This window comes from Strongylocentrotus purpuratus, unplaced genomic scaffold (genome assembly GCF_000002235.5).
Source record: "Strongylocentrotus purpuratus isolate Spur 01 unplaced genomic scaffold, Spur_5.0 spur5_scaffold_7, whole genome shotgun sequence".
NCBI lineage: Eukaryota > Metazoa > Echinodermata > Echinoidea > Camarodonta > Strongylocentrotidae > Strongylocentrotus > Strongylocentrotus purpuratus.
In genome coordinates, this window is record NW_022145613.1 from 27,050,509 (window position 1) to 27,068,405 (window position 17,897).

The following is a 17,897-nucleotide window of genomic DNA, read 5'->3' on the forward strand; positions in this document are numbered from 1 at the left end:
TTTTCTTCAATGTATCAGTATCAACCTTTGTTGTATAGGTACATTTGCATAAGCATTTACCACAGTCACACAGGCACACACATGGCAGAAATTAATCAACAAACAGAGGCAATAATCTCCCCTTGATATACTAAATGATCATTTTTGGCTAAAAAACTTACTCCAGTTTTTCCTAACATTGATATAAGACTTTCAATCAATCGAGATGTTGTCTAATATATATCTGTAAAGCACTTTGAGACGGCCTGCGGTCCTGAAAAGGGCTATATAAAAAAGAACTATTATTTTAATTATTAGTACCTTCAAGACCTTGTCACCAACTGACAGGGCCCCTGTCCTGTCAGCAGCACCACCTTCTGATATCCTGGAGATGAATATCGACTGGATAGAGAAAGAGGAAGAGGGTAAAATATGTGTTAAACATTCACTCACTTCATTCTGGATGGTACTACGACAGCTCATCCGTACCAAGGCATCTTTTCTGGAAACCATCATAATCTTAAGTTTGCCAACATCTCATTGAAATGCATTCCTTTTAAATATGCCAATTTCAATGGGATGTCGGCGGACTTGTATTTACGTCAGTTTGGCGAAACGCTGCCAAGGTGATCTAGAGCTTCCAATCCTATCCGAGGGGCTAGGTAGCAGAGGGTGAATCCCTTACTACCTCACGTCAAGGAATTAAAAGCAATTATAGTTCCCTTCTGAACCTGGAGGCCCTTGGTGAGGAGACCACTGCTCACAAACAAACGTTTCAGTTTACTGTCTATCTCAATATGAATACAGGTAAGTTAGAGACAATTGATGAGAAGGTATAAATGCTTAGGGAAAGCTTGGGGAATTCTGTTCTCTTGATATATGATGTATGAGAAGAATATAATATATAGAGGAAAAGCTGAGGCAAACTTTACAATTTCTGAAATTTGTCGATAAATATTTGTATGGCCAAGGAGGAAAGACAGTACCCGACATGGTTTCCAGGAATAAGTTAAGCAACCTTTTTTTTCCAATATATGGATGAAAACAATGGCTGCAGATTAATCATAGACACAAGCATTGGACAATACAGGGGTATATGCAGATGAATATTGATGGATATACCAGCAATTCAATTGAACTTGTTGTAATACCTACAAGTACATTGAAAATGGTAGACTGTAATATATATATATATATATATATATATATATATATATATATATGCTGTGATAATATCTGTAAAAGAATGCAACCTGAACATGAAATAGTCTTTAAAATCTTTAAATCTTTAAAGTCTCAACCTACATGGATGAATGAATAAATGACCTCAATAGATATGAAGGGAATCTCCCTTGTTTGTAATCATGTTTAAAACAAAAAAAAGTATGATAACAATCCTCAAATTTCACGTTTTCTTTCTCCTCTTTCATCATTTTTTTAATCTTTCTTTCTTGTTTTATATTCATTTTGAAACATTTTCTACAACTTACATCGTCTGTTCCCTTGAATGGAGGCGATCCTTTACCCCCAGCGATGCTGAAACCAAGGCCATTGCTATCCTTGACTAACTTTAGGGTTATCTTCTGCAGATTAAATAATCACAATAATAATAATAAAGTTGTTATGGTTTGTACTTCTCATATTGTAGACACTGTACATAGCTTGCAACTCAGAGAGTGAACAGATGTGAGAAAATTATAATTACCGGTACAGAGAAAAATGATTGAGCAATCTTTGGAGAAACTTCTAAATTTATGAATTTAAATGAGTAATAGTTAACTTGAAGTTTTAGAATAAGATTAGCAGTATTTAAAGTTATCTCCATCAGAATTATGGTTGCTACATGAACCAAACGAGGGTTGTTGTTTGGTGGTTGTATCATAGGGCTGAGCCCTGCTTCATTATCTTTTCACTTTTAAATTGGCAACAATATTTGTCATTTTCAAAGAGTAGTCACCTATAGAAATGAAAGTACTGGAATAGGAGAAAAAATGGACTATTGTGAAGAAACACTAATCAGTGTGAATATCAACAATAGATAATTAAAAAAAAAAAAATTCCTGAATTCCAAGCATAGAAAATGGGCCAAGTTATGCAGAAATATTTGCCTTTTTCTGCTCATGCATCTAGTTACTTTGAAACTGCTTTGTTATTCTTTCTTTCTTTGATGGAACTATTGCTTCTTAGTTTAAGCATACATGTACAAGACGTGCAGTGCAATATGCCATGATGACCCAGAACAAATTACACCACTAACGACAAGCAAACAAAGAAACTAGTTATTGCAATTTAGCAGGCACTTATACCAGATGGGTGAAATGTGAAGAGTAATCGATAGACGATTAAGATCCCTGAAATGAGATCAATCAATCTGTATTTCTCCTTCCTCATTTAACACGATCTTGTGATTTAAAGTTCAAGCAAAATGCAATTAATGCTGTTCTTATTTCTTAATACAACTTCATGCCTCATTTTACATGATGGAATACAGTACACATGATAGAGAAGACTAAAACTGCATGCAACATCATTAGCAAAACATTTAGGCTTCTCACATGCACAACTGTCAACACATTTTGTTTTTCTTTAGGAACACCCCAGTTGCACAGACATGAACAATTTGTAACAAGGCACTTAACAAAAATTTGTGCATTAAATTTGATTATGTTGCGAAAATGGCCTGTTCAAGGTTATATCTCTATCACTCAAGAGAATGATATTCGGACCAGTATAGCAGGCAATCTGTATTCCAAGAGGATCTTCCTTCATCGTAACAACCCCATAATTACTTTCACATTGTGACCACATGATCATTGAAGTTTAAGGACGATCTACAGTAATGTTGGTGTGCAAATTAGCTGAGTAGGGCAAGCTGATCATGTACATGTATTCACACCATGCACAATACCAGGAACTCCAGGTATTTTGCCTGGTGAATTCATAACCAGCTGGCCCTGCACAGCCAAGGTGTGCCTGAACATTACTGTGGAACATCCTTAAGTTGTTTGTTGATGAACAGATGAATCAATAAGCAGATGAATAGTTAATTATGTTGTTACATGAAAATGAAGATTAGTCTCATGAAAGGCTTATGATACAGATTTTATGTAAATATTGTTTTTAAGGATTAGCCTAAGATTGGTTTCTTCAACACTGAAATTCACCATTGGTATACCAACAATGTATTATGGAATCATACTTAACAATCCTTTTACAGATAATTGTATGAGAAAACACATGAGAATTGTGTACGTCTTTATGACAAGAAGGGAAAAGCTTTTAAATGAAATGTCATACATATGAAATCCATCTTTGAACATTTTTGGATGACTTATGAAGTTGTTTTGTAGCAGGCTTGATTCAAAAGTAGGACCGATAATGAATTTTAATGAAGAGGCATAGAGACACTAATCTGAATTCAAATGATACAGGATATACAGGATCTACATGTATATATATGTACATACGGTATTACTTTCACATAATCGATTAAAGAACTACATTATAAAATCCAGTCTGTAACATCAATTTTATACTAGACAAACGGCACATGCAAAGATCTACTAGTAACACATACTTATTAAGTAGAATCTGTAGTTTTGTGGACTAAACGTGAGACACAAGAACAGAAAACCCTCTTTAAATACTTCTTTGAAGAAAATTTATAAGGAGATAGTGGAGAAAGTAAAACATAAAAAGAGAGCGAGGAAACACATGGGATAAGAATGACATAGATGAAAGAGAGAGGGAAGAGAAATGAAGAAAGATGAAAAGGAGAACAAATGGAACGAGAGACTGAATACAAAGAGAGTGACAAAGAAAACTAAACATGAAGAAGAAACAAAAAAGAGATACATGAAGGGAGGAAGAGAAGAGAAATAAGAAATGAGCAAACATTTGTTGAAATAGGGAGCAAAGAGAAAGAGACAGAGAGCAATAGAGAAGGAAATGCAAGACTAAGAGACACACAATACAAATTGGAGAACCTACTGTAAGTGAAAGGCTTCAAAAAAAATGAAAGAGATGTATGTTCTACAACAGAAGAGAGATTGAGAGAGGGAGAGAGAGAGAGAGAGAGAGAGCTGGGTGCATACATTGTATGGACACCAGTATGTGGTACAATACACTGTTCTTGAACGAACCACAACTACAGAAGTACAGAAAATTATAGCACAATTAGATCTGACTTTCTACTACTGACAACAAAGATGCACACAACATTAGACTAGACATACAACAAAATCACACACAACAGATTAAAAACAAGCAGTGCAGGAGCAGTGTAGATGCACAGTGCGTTCCTTTTTTTTCTTCACAAAAATACAACTAGGTGTACTGACAGCACAATTTTGCAGACTTGTGATTAAATTTCCTAGGGTGCCAAATGGATAATAAGATACTTGTAAAATACAGTCAAATCTGCTCTAATTGCATGTCCTTGAACTACCATTACCTTGTGGTGTAAGTCTACACATATTATTGTAGATAACTCAAATAATCAGATTCAGACTATTTCATGGGATAGAATACTGGAACTGCATATTGAAACCGAAATGCAATTTTCAAGACTTAACACTAACAAAATAAGGCCCAATTTTGTTAGCATTTGAACTCAACACAATTCACTTAATTTGGGGCTTTCTCTTTATATCAGAGTATTGTATCATTGGTAAACTATACCTACTTATGTTTAAAACTAAGTCGTTGCTGTAAGAATTGACTGTATTTTACATGTACCCGATGATCATGGAAGCAGAGGCGCAATGAAAGCACAGAGAAACAGAGATCAGGAGACACAAACATGATGGCAAAACACCGAAGAGACAAAGAGAGAGACGACAGAAATGAGAAGAAGAAGAATGTTGACTTGGCATCCAACGGCCAACTGACCTCTGTTAGGTGGTGGAATTTAGGTTCGGGGGCAAACTTGACGCCTGATCGCTCAGCAGTGGTGTCAGCGGTGGGATTGTCCTGGGTCAAGAGCGGCTGTGTTGATGTATTCAGCTGATGATGATGATGCAGGGGGAGAGGGCAATGGATAGATAGGAACCACTCATTATTAAAACCTCCTGACTTCCAGAGTTACCTTGCAGAATTTGTAGAATTTTATTGACACTTTGACCCCCCTCTCAGGGTATGATCTATTGGCTTATGATTGTATAGTCGACTCGTTCATAAGATAAAAGTAGATTTCCTGTTCAATACACATCACTGCAAGTTATGCCTATTGGTTATTTACTTTCTACAGTAAATACTGACTTCAAGAGTAACTGTTATTTGAATTATATGGACAATAGTTCATAACATTGATAAAACTATATTCATTGAAAAAATTACTGTACAGTTTTGTTTTGTAAGATCAAAGAGGATAAGAGTGAAAAGGTAAAGATAAAATTTCTTTACCAACAATGATTTCTACTAAAGTTATTTCATCATACATGATCCTAAAACATGGAAGTACATTAATCTTTGTTATTCATCAAATGAAAGGTTAATCCTGGCCTGGGTAAATACAGGAGTCACAAAGTTCAAATCTGCATACTTCTTAAATCCTGCCTGTCCACATAGTAGCAAAAACCCCAGTTTCTGCGCCCCAAATTTGTTTTGTTATTCAGCGATTAGGAAAACCAATCATTACATGATTATTAAATGCCATTATATCAGGTGATGGGATATATATATGGAATTAACAACATAAACTGGAACACACATGAATGATCTACATGAACAGTGTATATACTTGATGAGTATTAAACGTAGGTTAGAATGTACAATATACCATACTGTATGAAATGACGACTATGTAATGAATGATGAGATGTACATGAAATGAACTTTATCTATTATCTATATTTATAAAGTTCTAACTTATATTCACATTTAATTCACTAACAATTACATTTGTTTTTTAATTCAGAGAGAATCATATCATGATCAACCGAAAATCGATAGTTTCTTTTTCTTCCCCCCCCCCCCCCCCCCAACTGTACTGTAGGCCCCTATTGAAAAATTAATTTCTCTTCTTTTAAACAAGCATTCAAAGCAACTGTATTCTTGTTTTAATGACATCAGTGACACTTAGGTATCATTTTCTTGAGAGCACCTAGGGTGCTGAAAAGAGGAAAGGGAAACTAGTACGACACAGAGATGAACACACTAAACTTACACAGGAATTACACCACACACAACACAACGTGCTACATTTACAACATCAGCACTAAATTTGCATGTTTTCACTATAACAAGCCAGAGAGGTGTTTTATTTGCTCCCATGCAATGTGACCTGGCTAGAAAGACTGAGAAATTGTTTAAACCCCTTTTTGGAATGTAGATTAGCTTTCCACTTTTAAAAATATAATATAGCACCATAATTTTTTGTTTTCTCGATACTTTTATAAGGTTTTAAGGGGCGAAAACTAAGAAAGACCCAGAATGAAAGATAAATCCATTGTTCCTTTTTATATATGCACACGATTTCATAGCTTACTGCTATTCAAATTAGCTGGTGAATTTCAAGATAATAATAACCAATGGAAATACTCAATAGATATTCAGTCACATGGCACCAAACAGCCAATCAGAATCGTTGAATCAATTCAATTCAATTGATTCTTTCCTTGACAGAAGATCCCTTTGCAAGGAATGGCTGTTGGTGGATTTGACAGCCATTGTAGGGACCGTTGACCCGCAAGTTTTAAAGCAATAGGAGCTAGAAATTGATAATGCATCAAGTCAACGTGGAGCCCTAGAATCCATGCACATAGCAATTAGTTACAACACCAAAGCAGGCATTTGATCGAAGTAGCGTATACACAGTTTCTTGTTCTAAACATACAAGTAACATGGGGATACATGGTTATCCTATGATCTTTGCTCTTTTTTTTTTATATTCAATTTTTTTGTTCAAATTTATTGTCAAAACTCTGCCTTGCTGTTGCAAGAAACAGATAATGCTCTTCAATAAACCAGAATATAGTGTAAAATAAAGAATTGTTTACTGACAATTAAACTCAGGTATCAAACAGTTCTTCTCGAACCATCTTTGTTTATCTACAGAATTAACTAATCAAAACTAGACTGCACATACAGACCGTTCATCGTGCCAATGCAATAGAGACTTTTCCATGACTTTGAGTGAGAGCAAGCACTAATAATGTTGCACATGCAGAAAGAATATCCATTCAGAATTTTCACAATTGGCTATTCCCTTTTTGTAATAGCTCCTGAAAGAATTTCCATCATAGTTATTATTTTTCCCATCTATTCAATTTCCTGTTAACATCAAATCCTAGCTGAAAGGAATGGGTTATGCAGTGATTAATCTCTTTACCCAGCTTTGATATTTAAAAAAATAACAAGAATATGTGCTTTCAATCACCCCCCTTTTCAGCCAAATACACTACATTTCCTCTGGATCACGAAAAAAAAAAACCATTTCACTTACAAAAATTAATTAGATTGCCCGAGGGGATCAATATATTCCCGGCAGCAAGCAAGCATACTTGGTTCACCCCCTTTTTGCACAATGCACCATCCCATGCCCATACTCACCCCAGGTTCATCTGCGGACACTTCCACTTTCGGAGAGGGGGGTTCCTGAAACATGGTTTCGGAGGAGACTAATACCTCTCTGGTCACTACCATGTGAATGTTGTTGCCCGCGGCTTTCAATGCTTCCACGGCTTCTAAATGATCTGCGTTTTCCAAGTTGGCGCTATTTACCTGAAATTGAAAAGATATGTATCATCTGACATTAGTTTTAGAATTATTAAATTCATAGCCAACTGATATCTATCTTGAGAAGCAATGAAAAAGAATTGGGTGAATTTTTAAAGTTTCTTTATTTCCTTCAACAAAAAAATTAAACATCTTTTCTTTTCATGGTACAAGACATATGATGAAAAGCATATGTTAAAAGATACCTTCCATTCTTAAAGTAGACAAGAACATTCCTGTATGGGCAAAGGAAAAATGGCTTTAATAATTAAAGAGGAAAGTTTCTTACTGCTAGAATTTTGTCGCCTAGTGTGAGACCATTTTTAGCTGCTACTCCTCCTTCTACTACCCTTGAGATGAAGATTCCCTGCACAAAGAGAAAAAATTATAGCAATAATTTTTTTTTTAAATAACAGAATTACATCCATATTTACACACTGTTATTCATAATAATCATTTGCAGCTTGTGATCCAAATTGCAGATGTTTTACAAAGTATATCATAAAATTAATCATATATCAAAAGACAGATATGATTTCATAAAGAGATGAAGAATGTATATTAGATATATCAGAGGCAATCATGAATTCCGGTCGAGAGATACCAAGATCTTTATATACAGGTTTAGCATTCTATCCTTACCTCATCATTTCCCTTGTATGGGGTGGACCCCTTTCCACCAGCTATACTGATACCAAGACCACTGCCATCACGACTGAAGTTGATCACCATCTAAAATTAAGCAATTGAAATTGAATTCCAATTAAACACACATTTCATGCATTCTGCCTTCTTTTACAAGAAAGAAAACAATTTGGAAAATTCAACACTGCATACTTTGAATGCAAGCCTATGTCAAATCTCGAGAAAATCAATTAACATAATCTTGAGGCCGAAAGATACATGTATTCACTCTCTTCCTAAGCTACTTGAAGATAATAACAACCAAACCAATATTGGCATTTGTATGACACGTCAGTCACTCCACGATTTAATAACAATCTCAAAGCCTTTTTTTTTCCCTTCAAATGTGAAATATTATTTGAAGTTGCAAGGGAAAAGTGATATCTTTGGAAACCCTGTCTACTGAATATACCATAACATTACAATTTTGCAATGCTCATATAGCAGTGACTACAAAAGTATCGTCAAATCATACAGAACAAGATCCTTGATAAATATCTGTTCATCAAATACGAGAGGAGATAATATGTAAGAAAATGGTTCAATATAAACTATTGAATTATCTAGCCCTAAAGAAACAAACAGTCCCAAACATAATTTTAAAAAGCTATTTTACAAGAAGATAGAAGTACAAATGGATAAAGAGTGTAAATGCAGGAAATAAATTAAAACATTCAATTGAATTCATCTTATTACTGCAACTTCATCTTATTACTGCAACTTTAGAACAGATTCTTACCAGTATTTTGTTTAATTCTTCTGCTACAAAGTAATTTCAAAATACACTAATGAAAGAAAAAATTAATGATTTAATAAACATTTAGTTTATACAAATCTACACACTTTATATAGCGTAAAAGCTTATATATTATCAATAGTCCATTAGGTGTTTTTTTTATGCACAAACATAAAATCAGCAGTTATTTTAGTGTGTGCATTTTCTTCAGAATTATAAGGTGCTTTTTACTCCATGCAATCCACATTTCTAATACCATTCATAACAATTGATCACTTGTGCGAAATGCCCTACATAAAAATCCAGTCCTGGAATATTATTCCTTTCAGATTTATTAAATGTCAAGATACTATAATAGTGATACAGAGAGTAGATGTAAAGAAAATCTGAGCCACAAATAGCCATGCAATCATTTTGAGTGTCCAATGTACGTGTACGTGCGTGCCTAGTAAAATTCATAAAGTTGATGAACAGAGCACTTTATGGTGCAAATATTTGAGGAATTACAATGCCTTAAAAGCAAGACTTTTTTTTGCATTATTGCTTTGGTAGGGAGTCAAAGCTATTGGTTTTGTCAATAAAAATAAAAGCATGCTTGGAAGTAGCTTGGATAACATTGTTGTGGTCATGCATGCAATAATAAACCCATCAAGTTCTAATATTCCTCATAAGAATGTGAAACTTCTTCCATGACTGTGTCAAAATGTTAATGTTAATGATTAAAAATTCTACTTGAAATTTTTTACGGTCCCACCACAAGTTTGCTTGTTTTCTTTCCAAAATTGATTTAAGAACTGTGAGCATGCTTGTGAGTTTTTAACAATCAACAAAACAAAAAAGGAAATACAACGGTTCAAAACCTTCAGGGCATGACATAGTTTTACAGAAGTATAGCAATTCCAAAACCCTTTCAAAACTTGAAGTCTATGTCTCTGGTTCATTCAAACACACCCATAATGTCAAAGTTGAAATTAAAACTAAATTTGAGGTATTTTCTTTTTCCACATAGGGAGCTCAATACAATTCAGTTTCCTCAAAGATATGGAATTGTTATAGTTATGTAAAGCCCTTAAAATTTAGCGCCCTCTGGGTGCTGAACCTTGAACATAAATCTACCTCTTTCATGCTACCAAACTTTAATCTGGTTCTGTTGGAACTGTGAGCGGCTATGTATCTTTTGGAATGTTTTAAAATAGAGATTGGCTAGGGTAGGGGACATATAGAAAGAAAAAGCAAACAAAAATCATAAAGCACACATAGTCAGCAAGCACTGAAATAATAACAGTGAAATGCTTAACATACATACATACATACATGTACATGGGAAAGCAAACTGAAATAAGCATATAAAGCAGACACTGTTGAATAGAGATGCATGCATAAATTATATCACATTGTTAGTAACGTTTTTACTCAGAAACTATATATGTATAATCAAGGCTCCACATACTCTTCCTGAGGTCCAAAGCGTAATTAGGCCACTGATTCAATTTTGACATTTTAGTCATCTAAAAATACTGATAGTAACAGTTTGTTCTTATTTGGACCTTTTAGGACCAAAGGCCCTCTGAATGAAAATTTCAACTTATATGCAACTGGAAGCATTTGGTTTATCAAAGAGGAAGTTTTTTTAATTTAAGAAAAAAAAAATCTTCCTCTCCCTTTTCTCATCTTCCATTCGATCCATCCTTTCTTTCATCTTCAATTTCATCTCTCCTTTCTCTCAATTATCTTCATTCCATCTTTTCATCGTCCTCCTATCTTCTCACCTTTTCTTCCTTGGTATCCATGCCCACTAAGCTGACTGAATTCTCATCTATCACCTTCTAAAGCACTACCATTTTCTCTCTATCTCTTTCTCTCATTTTCCACTCTATCTTTCCATCATCCTCCCCCTATCTTCTCACCTTTTCTTCCTTGGTATCCATGCCCACTGAGCTGACTGAATTCTCATCTATCACCTTCTAAAGCACTACCCTTTTCTCTCTATCTCTTTCTCTCATTTTCCATTCTATCTTTCCATCCTCCTCCTATCTTTCCATCCTCCTCCTATCTTCTCACCTTTTCTTCCTTGGTGTCCATGCCCACTGAGCTGACTGAACTCTTAGCTATCACCTTCTAAAGCACTACCCTTTTCTCTCTATCTCTTTCTCTCATTTTCCATTCTATCTTTCCATCCTCCTCCTATCTTCTCACCTTTTCTTCCTTGGTGTCCATGCCCACTGAGCTGACTGAACTCTTAGCTATCACCTTCTAAAGCACTACCCTTTTCTCTCTATCTCGTTCTCTCATTTTCCATCCCATCTTTCCATCCTCCTATCTTCCTATCTTTCCATCCTCCTCCTATCTTTCCATCCTCCTCCTATCTTCTCACCTTTTCTTCCTTGGTGTCCATGCCCACTGAGCTGACTGAACTCTTAGCTATCACCTTCTAAAGCACTACCCTTTTCTCTCTATCTCTTTCTCTCATTTTCCATTCTATCTTTCCATCCTCCTCCTATCTTTCCATCCTCCTCCTATCTTTCCATCCTCCTCCTATCTTCTCACCTTTTCTTCCTTGGTGTCCATTCCTACTGAGCTGACTGAATTCCTAGCTATTACCTTCTCCAGCAGGGCGGCTGTCTCAGGGTCCGGCTCCCCGATCATGTCGACCCGTTTGTTCTTGAGATAGTGAGGCGTGTCTCTCCTGTGTAACCTGATGTCTTCCGACGTCAGCACGTCCTCTACGTCACTGGCGAACCCAACATGCCTGTCTATGTCGTTCTATATACAAGATGGAGAAAATTTCAATAATGTCTTGACACTTGGAACTCTACCTAACCCAAGATCTACATGTTCATCATAAGATTATCAAGTACTAATCAATGTCTGTATGAAATTTCATGAAATTCTTCCTTTCAAGTACCGATATATACATTCAAGAGGGACAAATGCAGATAAAATACCTTTGATTTGAACCCTCAACATCTTGACAGAAAGTCAGGTAACAATACCACAATAGCAATGAGCTCTCAAATTTTGAATTAAATCTGAGCCTTGGTGAATAAGACTTTAAAGCAATCAAATAACATTGTGTTGCATCAATTTCATTTGACCTATGAATTGATCTAAAGCTGTTTTTAGAAATAAAGACAATCTATATGAACATAATGTTTTTGAAGTGGTATAACATACAATTCTGTTGAGATAACTACAAGTAGTGTATTTGTAATAGTCCATGGACCCGTTTCACAAAGCCTTTTTCAATGAAAAATGACAAAAATCAGTGACAAATCTGCTGATAACCAATCAGAAGCAAGGATTTCAGTAGCTTATAACAAAAACTGTCATTTGTCACTGATTACAAGTTTGGTGAAACAGGGCCCAGAATGATGGATTTTTAACTTTTGAGTCTGGCATGACACGATTACTTACATCCGAGTCTTCTGGCGTGAGTCCTCCTGTCCTACCATCAACAGACAGCTTATCCTCCAATCCATCCACCAGATCAGTCCTTCCCACCGCCTCACCATCAGGGGCGGAGCATGTCGTCACGGCGATGGTGGGTGCAACGTTGGTCTCAAAGGACACTCCCCTGCCCTCACCAACGGGCGAGACGAACTGCTGCTGGACCTCTCCGTGGGGGCTCACCGTGTGCCCATTTTCAACAACTAGTCCACCGTTCTGTCCCAATGAATTTAGGAAGAAAGCACAGATGCATTAAGTAAATCTGACAGTGCATTACTGAATTGTTGTGGACCAAAGGCGATCTTGCATAAACCCTCACAAGAGTTGATACAATTTTGTGATTTCATTTTATGAAATGAGTAGTATCATACACTCTGGTTGTATAACATTTACTCTGGTTGTATAACATTTACTCTGGTTGTATAACATTTACTCTGGTTGTATAACATTTACTCTGGTTGTATAACATTTACTCTGGTTGTATAACATTTACTCTGGCAACAGTTTTGCTCAGCGGTCAAATCTTCTTATTAATTGAATTGCTGAGATCAACCCTTGACCCCACATCTAACCCGACCACAACTGTTAATCCTAAATAAAACCCAATCCCAACCCCCAACTCTAACCCTTTATCTCTAATAGAGCCTAAAGCAAATGTTGCCAGAGCAAAATGGATGCACAGTTAAGAACTGAACTGTTCATACCCCTTGTAAATTTCATGTTTTTTTGTGTTTTCGTAACTCAAGAATGAAAGTTGGACTGGTTGAATAAGGGCCTTTGATGGATACTTTCAGATGTAAGCTCTACCATGCCACATTCTAAAGAAACTAAACTAAATTTCTTATATTTAGTCATTTTCAATTGAAACTTTCATCAGAAACTTTCATCAGTTTGCTTCTGTTATTTTTCTGCTTTCTTTTTAGAGTAGTTGTCTATTTGGGTTGGATTTCCCTTTAATGAACGGTCACCATACCTCCATCTCTGCTTCATCTTCCGATTTGCCGCCCTCTTTGGCCTTTAAGTACTTGGGATGTCTGGACTTGAGATCCTTGGGGTGGGGTGTGTCTTGTCTCGAGAACGGCGTCTGAAGGGGAGGGAAAATGAAATGAATGTCACTGATTACATTACAACAGTAATGACCACAAAAAATCTGATCCATCTATAAAATAACATTCTTGCGGTTCCTTTAATAGTCTCATAAAACGTATACTACATTTGTTTATTGTTTTAATGAAATTAGAATGTTAGTTGCTATAATGACTTTTAAGTTATATTTTCATTGCATTATTCATACATGTACCACATAATTTCTATCACCGGGGTAACAAAGTATTAGGCGCGTTATAAATGTGATTTATTATTATTAATCAAAAAGATTTGACGATGTAATAACAATTCATTTTACAGTATTACTCTAACCACTGTTGGTTGCGAGACAATACAAAACAAATGGTATTAATTATTTTTCATTCCATACTTGTTCATACCCATGTTGTTTGCTTAGGCAAATGTATGCAATTTGTTCCTTTTTTTTTTCAACTGCAAAAATCATATGTGTTAGGTATGCAGAAAGTTTAAATAATTTGCAAAGTGGCCTGTTAAGAAACATCCTTTTATTCTATATTACAGGACTGATGTCTTTATTTGTTTTATAAAATTTATTCTGGTTTAACATAGTAATATTGGTACAACTAGGAATATAATAGACATATCTATAAACTACATGTATATATATATGTACATAAACAAAGATAAAAATAATTACATCTATGACATCACCACTAAAAATACAACAATATTTATTCACTTTACATCAGCAGATTTACTAAACCTGTTTGCACAAGCAAGACAGAGTAAATAATGACTTTCTTTGGCGTAAGATCTCTGCGAGGGTTTACCGTTTCCTCTCTGTCAAACAACAACTTGTTGCTTGGAAGTTTTACGAGGCATGTGGCGGACATCGTCAATCAACATCCTATGAGTCACATGTGATCGTCATGTGCGTACAGGAACGATTCGTCTGTCTGCTGATCAATTTCTCTCTCTCTCTCTCTCTCTCTCTCCCTCTCTTTCCCCTCGTCCTCAGCTGTACTCCCTACATGCAAACAGGATTGCTATAATGCTCTCTCTCTCTCTCTCTCTCACACACACTCTCACTCACACACACACTCTCACCCACATACTCTCACCCACATACTCTCTCACTCACACTCTCACTCACTCCCTCTCTCTCTTTCTCTTTCTCTCCCTTTCTTACCTTTCCCTATCATAACACTCTCTTTCTCTCTCTCTCTTTCTCTCTATCTCTCTCTCTCCCTGTTTTACCTTTCCCTATCATACCCCCCCCCCCTTTTCCCCTCTCTCTCTCTCTCTCTCTCTCTCTCTCTCTCTCTCTCTCTCTCTCTCTCTCCTGTTTGTTCTGTTCACTCTCCTTTCAATCTTTCTTTCGTCATGACTCATCACAGTCAAGGGTGTGCGTCTGTGTATGCGCTCCTACACTTGATACCGCAACAAAACATGGCATCTAAATATAGATTCTCATGCCGGTATCCGGATGAACCTGCTTGAGGACTTTGCCAAGACCCATCTTACTGTACAGAATCATTTCAATATTCTTTATCTTTATAGTCTAGGTGTTGCAAATCAGAGACACAGATGTAAAAAAAAAAAAAAAAAAAAAAGCAAAGCTGTGCATATAAAATATCATTTTTTTAAAGCCATTTGTAGACAGGCTGGGCATTTTGGAACCGTCTGGTAAAGGACTGATGAACAAGAAAACCTGCACAGATCAAATTGCATACAAAGAATACCCTGTTCGTGGACCTTGTACTGGGGGGGGGGTCCAAAATTCTCTCCCCCCCCCCCCCCCCCCCCTAATTCCTTAAAAAAAGAATTCATAATGCACAAGGAAAGAATTTCATACATTTCATATATTTCAAACATCAATGTTAATTACTGGGTTAATGAATCCATCACAAAGAAAAAATGGTGGTACTACTCTTTCTGTATTTTCAATGTTGACATTAACTCACAGATTTGCCTTCGTTGTCGACGACTCCATCAGCAAACATGGCCCTCGCCCTGCCCTCGAAGTTAACTGCATCTGTATCCAGGGCACCAATGTTCAGATTGTCTTGGAAGTTGTCATAGTCTGAGAGAATATCAACAGTTATAGATAAATGTTAAGTGACTAGGCATGAGGATGCAATATGATGCTTGGAAATCACTTACAATCTCACTCTACTATTCAAGTCTTTACTCAGCGCCACAAATATGTGTGGGTTCCTTATGAAAGTGGGACACCAAAAATGTCACAAAGTAGGTCCCTAATTTATGGAATTACCCAAATCACAATGCGTATGAACACCCCTGGGTAAAGAGAGACAAGTGCAGATAAATGCTTATCCGTTCCTTCTTATGGTCCCATTCCTTCTGATGGTCCCTCCTGTGGTATTAGGAAGTATTTTAAGACTTTAATTCCCTACCAAATGCTAATCAAGGTTAAAAAAACACCCCCTGGGTTAATAGAGGCAAATGCAGATAAAATGCTTACCTATTCCTTCTGATGGTCCCTTCTGCGGTAGTAGGAAGCATGTTAAGACCTTCAGTCTCTGTGGTCCTATCTCTTCAGTCTGGAAATTCAGCATGGGTTGTGACTGAAATTGAAAAAGGGGTGGGGGTGATAAAGAAAATCAATGTTCATTAAAACAATCAGAATCCATTTCTACACACTGGATAAAAGGTAAAATCAGGTTTTATTCAATCAAGTGAAAGAAATTTTGGAGAGGTTGAGTATGTGATACATATGAGCAATTGTGTATTGTAAGAGTTTTGTATCATAAAAATAATTTATTTTTAAAATTGACTATATGGGACTACACAAACACTTGCCATCAAAAGTGAATCCAGAAATTTTAACTATTTCTGATCAATTATAGAATAAGAACATATCCTTTTCATGTGACATTAGAAAATAGTAAAGGAATGGAAAAGAAGGGGCAAAAAGGAAGAGAGGTTAAAAAAGAAGAAAGTGATAAACAAACAATCGACAACATGGCAACAAGGAATTTATAGAAATACATTTTAAAAAGGTACAAATCAAAACAGAAAACACACTAAATAGAAACAGAGTAAAAACAGGAAGAACAGACAAAGTGTCAACAAAGGTTGGCCGAAGGCTTGCATTGCCACAACAGCCATTATATGCCGTCATCGTAGACTAATAATGATGGCAATTAATCTTGGGTCATTCGACAGTGGCACCACAGGAAATGAAAGTTAATTAAAAGGATTTACATTTCACAGCATGTAATGGTAGTGGCATTACAATACCTTGCCCACACGCAGTCAGGCAGGCAGGTACAATGTACATGTTGTGTTTATCTTGAGGTCACGCGAATGCACTTTACATGACCCTGTGAGCAATTAGCGTAGCTAGTGCAGCAATGAACTAATGTATGTCACACATACATAAACATATGTACATGTACAGTTTAACAACTAAGTTATTCATACCCCTTGTAAATTTGATGGGGTTTTTTGTTTGTTTGTTTTTCGTAATTCACAGTGGACTGGTTGAATTAGGGCCTTTGTTGAATACTTTTAGACGTAAGCCCTAATACGTAACATCCTCAAGAAACATAATTTTGGAAAAATCAATTTTCACAAAACTTGGTTTGTGTATGAATAATTGATTTGTTTACTGTAATTGCTTGCTGTGTCTTCAAAACTGTATTTCATTTGAACGGATTACTGGAAGTCCACCCGGCAATTCCAAAGATTTACCCTTTGCAAACTAGAATACTTCCATATACAGAACCATATTCAGAATAACAGATTGGTCAGCATATTACTGTTGTTTATGGCTTTTGAAAATGATTAACAGATTAGTACATTAATGCCATATGCACATATACACATGTAAACACTTACAGTAATGTTGAGTACACAGTTTATACCAAGTTATACAGTATGTATAGCACTAGAATGTTACTGTGTATATGAAATCTTGTGAAACTGTATGACCATGCAATATCACTTATAGGAACAATTTGCCAAGCAGTGTTTAGTTCGGATAACTTGCAAGAGCGTAGCAGCTCTTTGCTAATTATGGGATCATGAAGGACAATTGTGAGTTTAGGGTCATAATTACATCTTGAGAAACCTTTTTGACTATATATTTGCTCCAATGTCTTGGGACAATGAAATTATGAGCCTAGTATAATGATTTGTAGGTACAATTAACTGTTAAACCTTATACTTAGTTACAATTACATGTACATATCTTGTGAAACTACATGAGGATTCAGTGACACAAAGACGTGACTCCATATTT

At 35.9% G+C, this 17,897-nt stretch overlaps 1 protein-coding gene across 18 annotated transcripts in view; it reads right to left on the bottom strand.

Moving 5' to 3' along the window:
* LOC574871 (protein scribble homolog) overlaps window positions 1–17,897 on the bottom strand; it is a 121,056-nt gene that overhangs the window by 36,061 nt on the left and 67,098 nt on the right. For 16 of the 18 annotated variants that reach the window (XM_030974597.1, XM_030974598.1, XM_030974593.1 and 13 more), the window contains exons 11-21: window positions 16,116–16,218; window positions 15,595–15,713; window positions 13,536–13,646; window positions 12,530–12,778; window positions 11,663–11,878; window positions 8,338–8,427; window positions 7,985–8,062; window positions 7,531–7,701; window positions 4,870–4,983; window positions 1,470–1,562; window positions 301–381 (exon numbers count right to left, since the gene is read on the bottom strand). In XM_030974597.1, coding sequence (XP_030830457.1) covers window positions 301–381; window positions 1,470–1,562; window positions 4,870–4,983; window positions 7,531–7,701; window positions 7,985–8,062; window positions 8,338–8,427; window positions 11,663–11,878; window positions 12,530–12,778; window positions 13,536–13,646; window positions 15,595–15,713; window positions 16,116–16,218 — 1,425 coding nt within the window. The remainder of the gene's footprint in view (window positions 1–300; window positions 382–1,469; window positions 1,563–4,869; window positions 4,984–7,530; window positions 7,702–7,984; window positions 8,063–8,337; window positions 8,428–11,662; window positions 11,879–12,529; window positions 12,779–13,535; window positions 13,647–15,594; window positions 15,714–16,115; window positions 16,219–17,897) is intronic. The other 2 variants (XM_030974591.1, XM_030974594.1) reach the window with 2 other exon arrangements.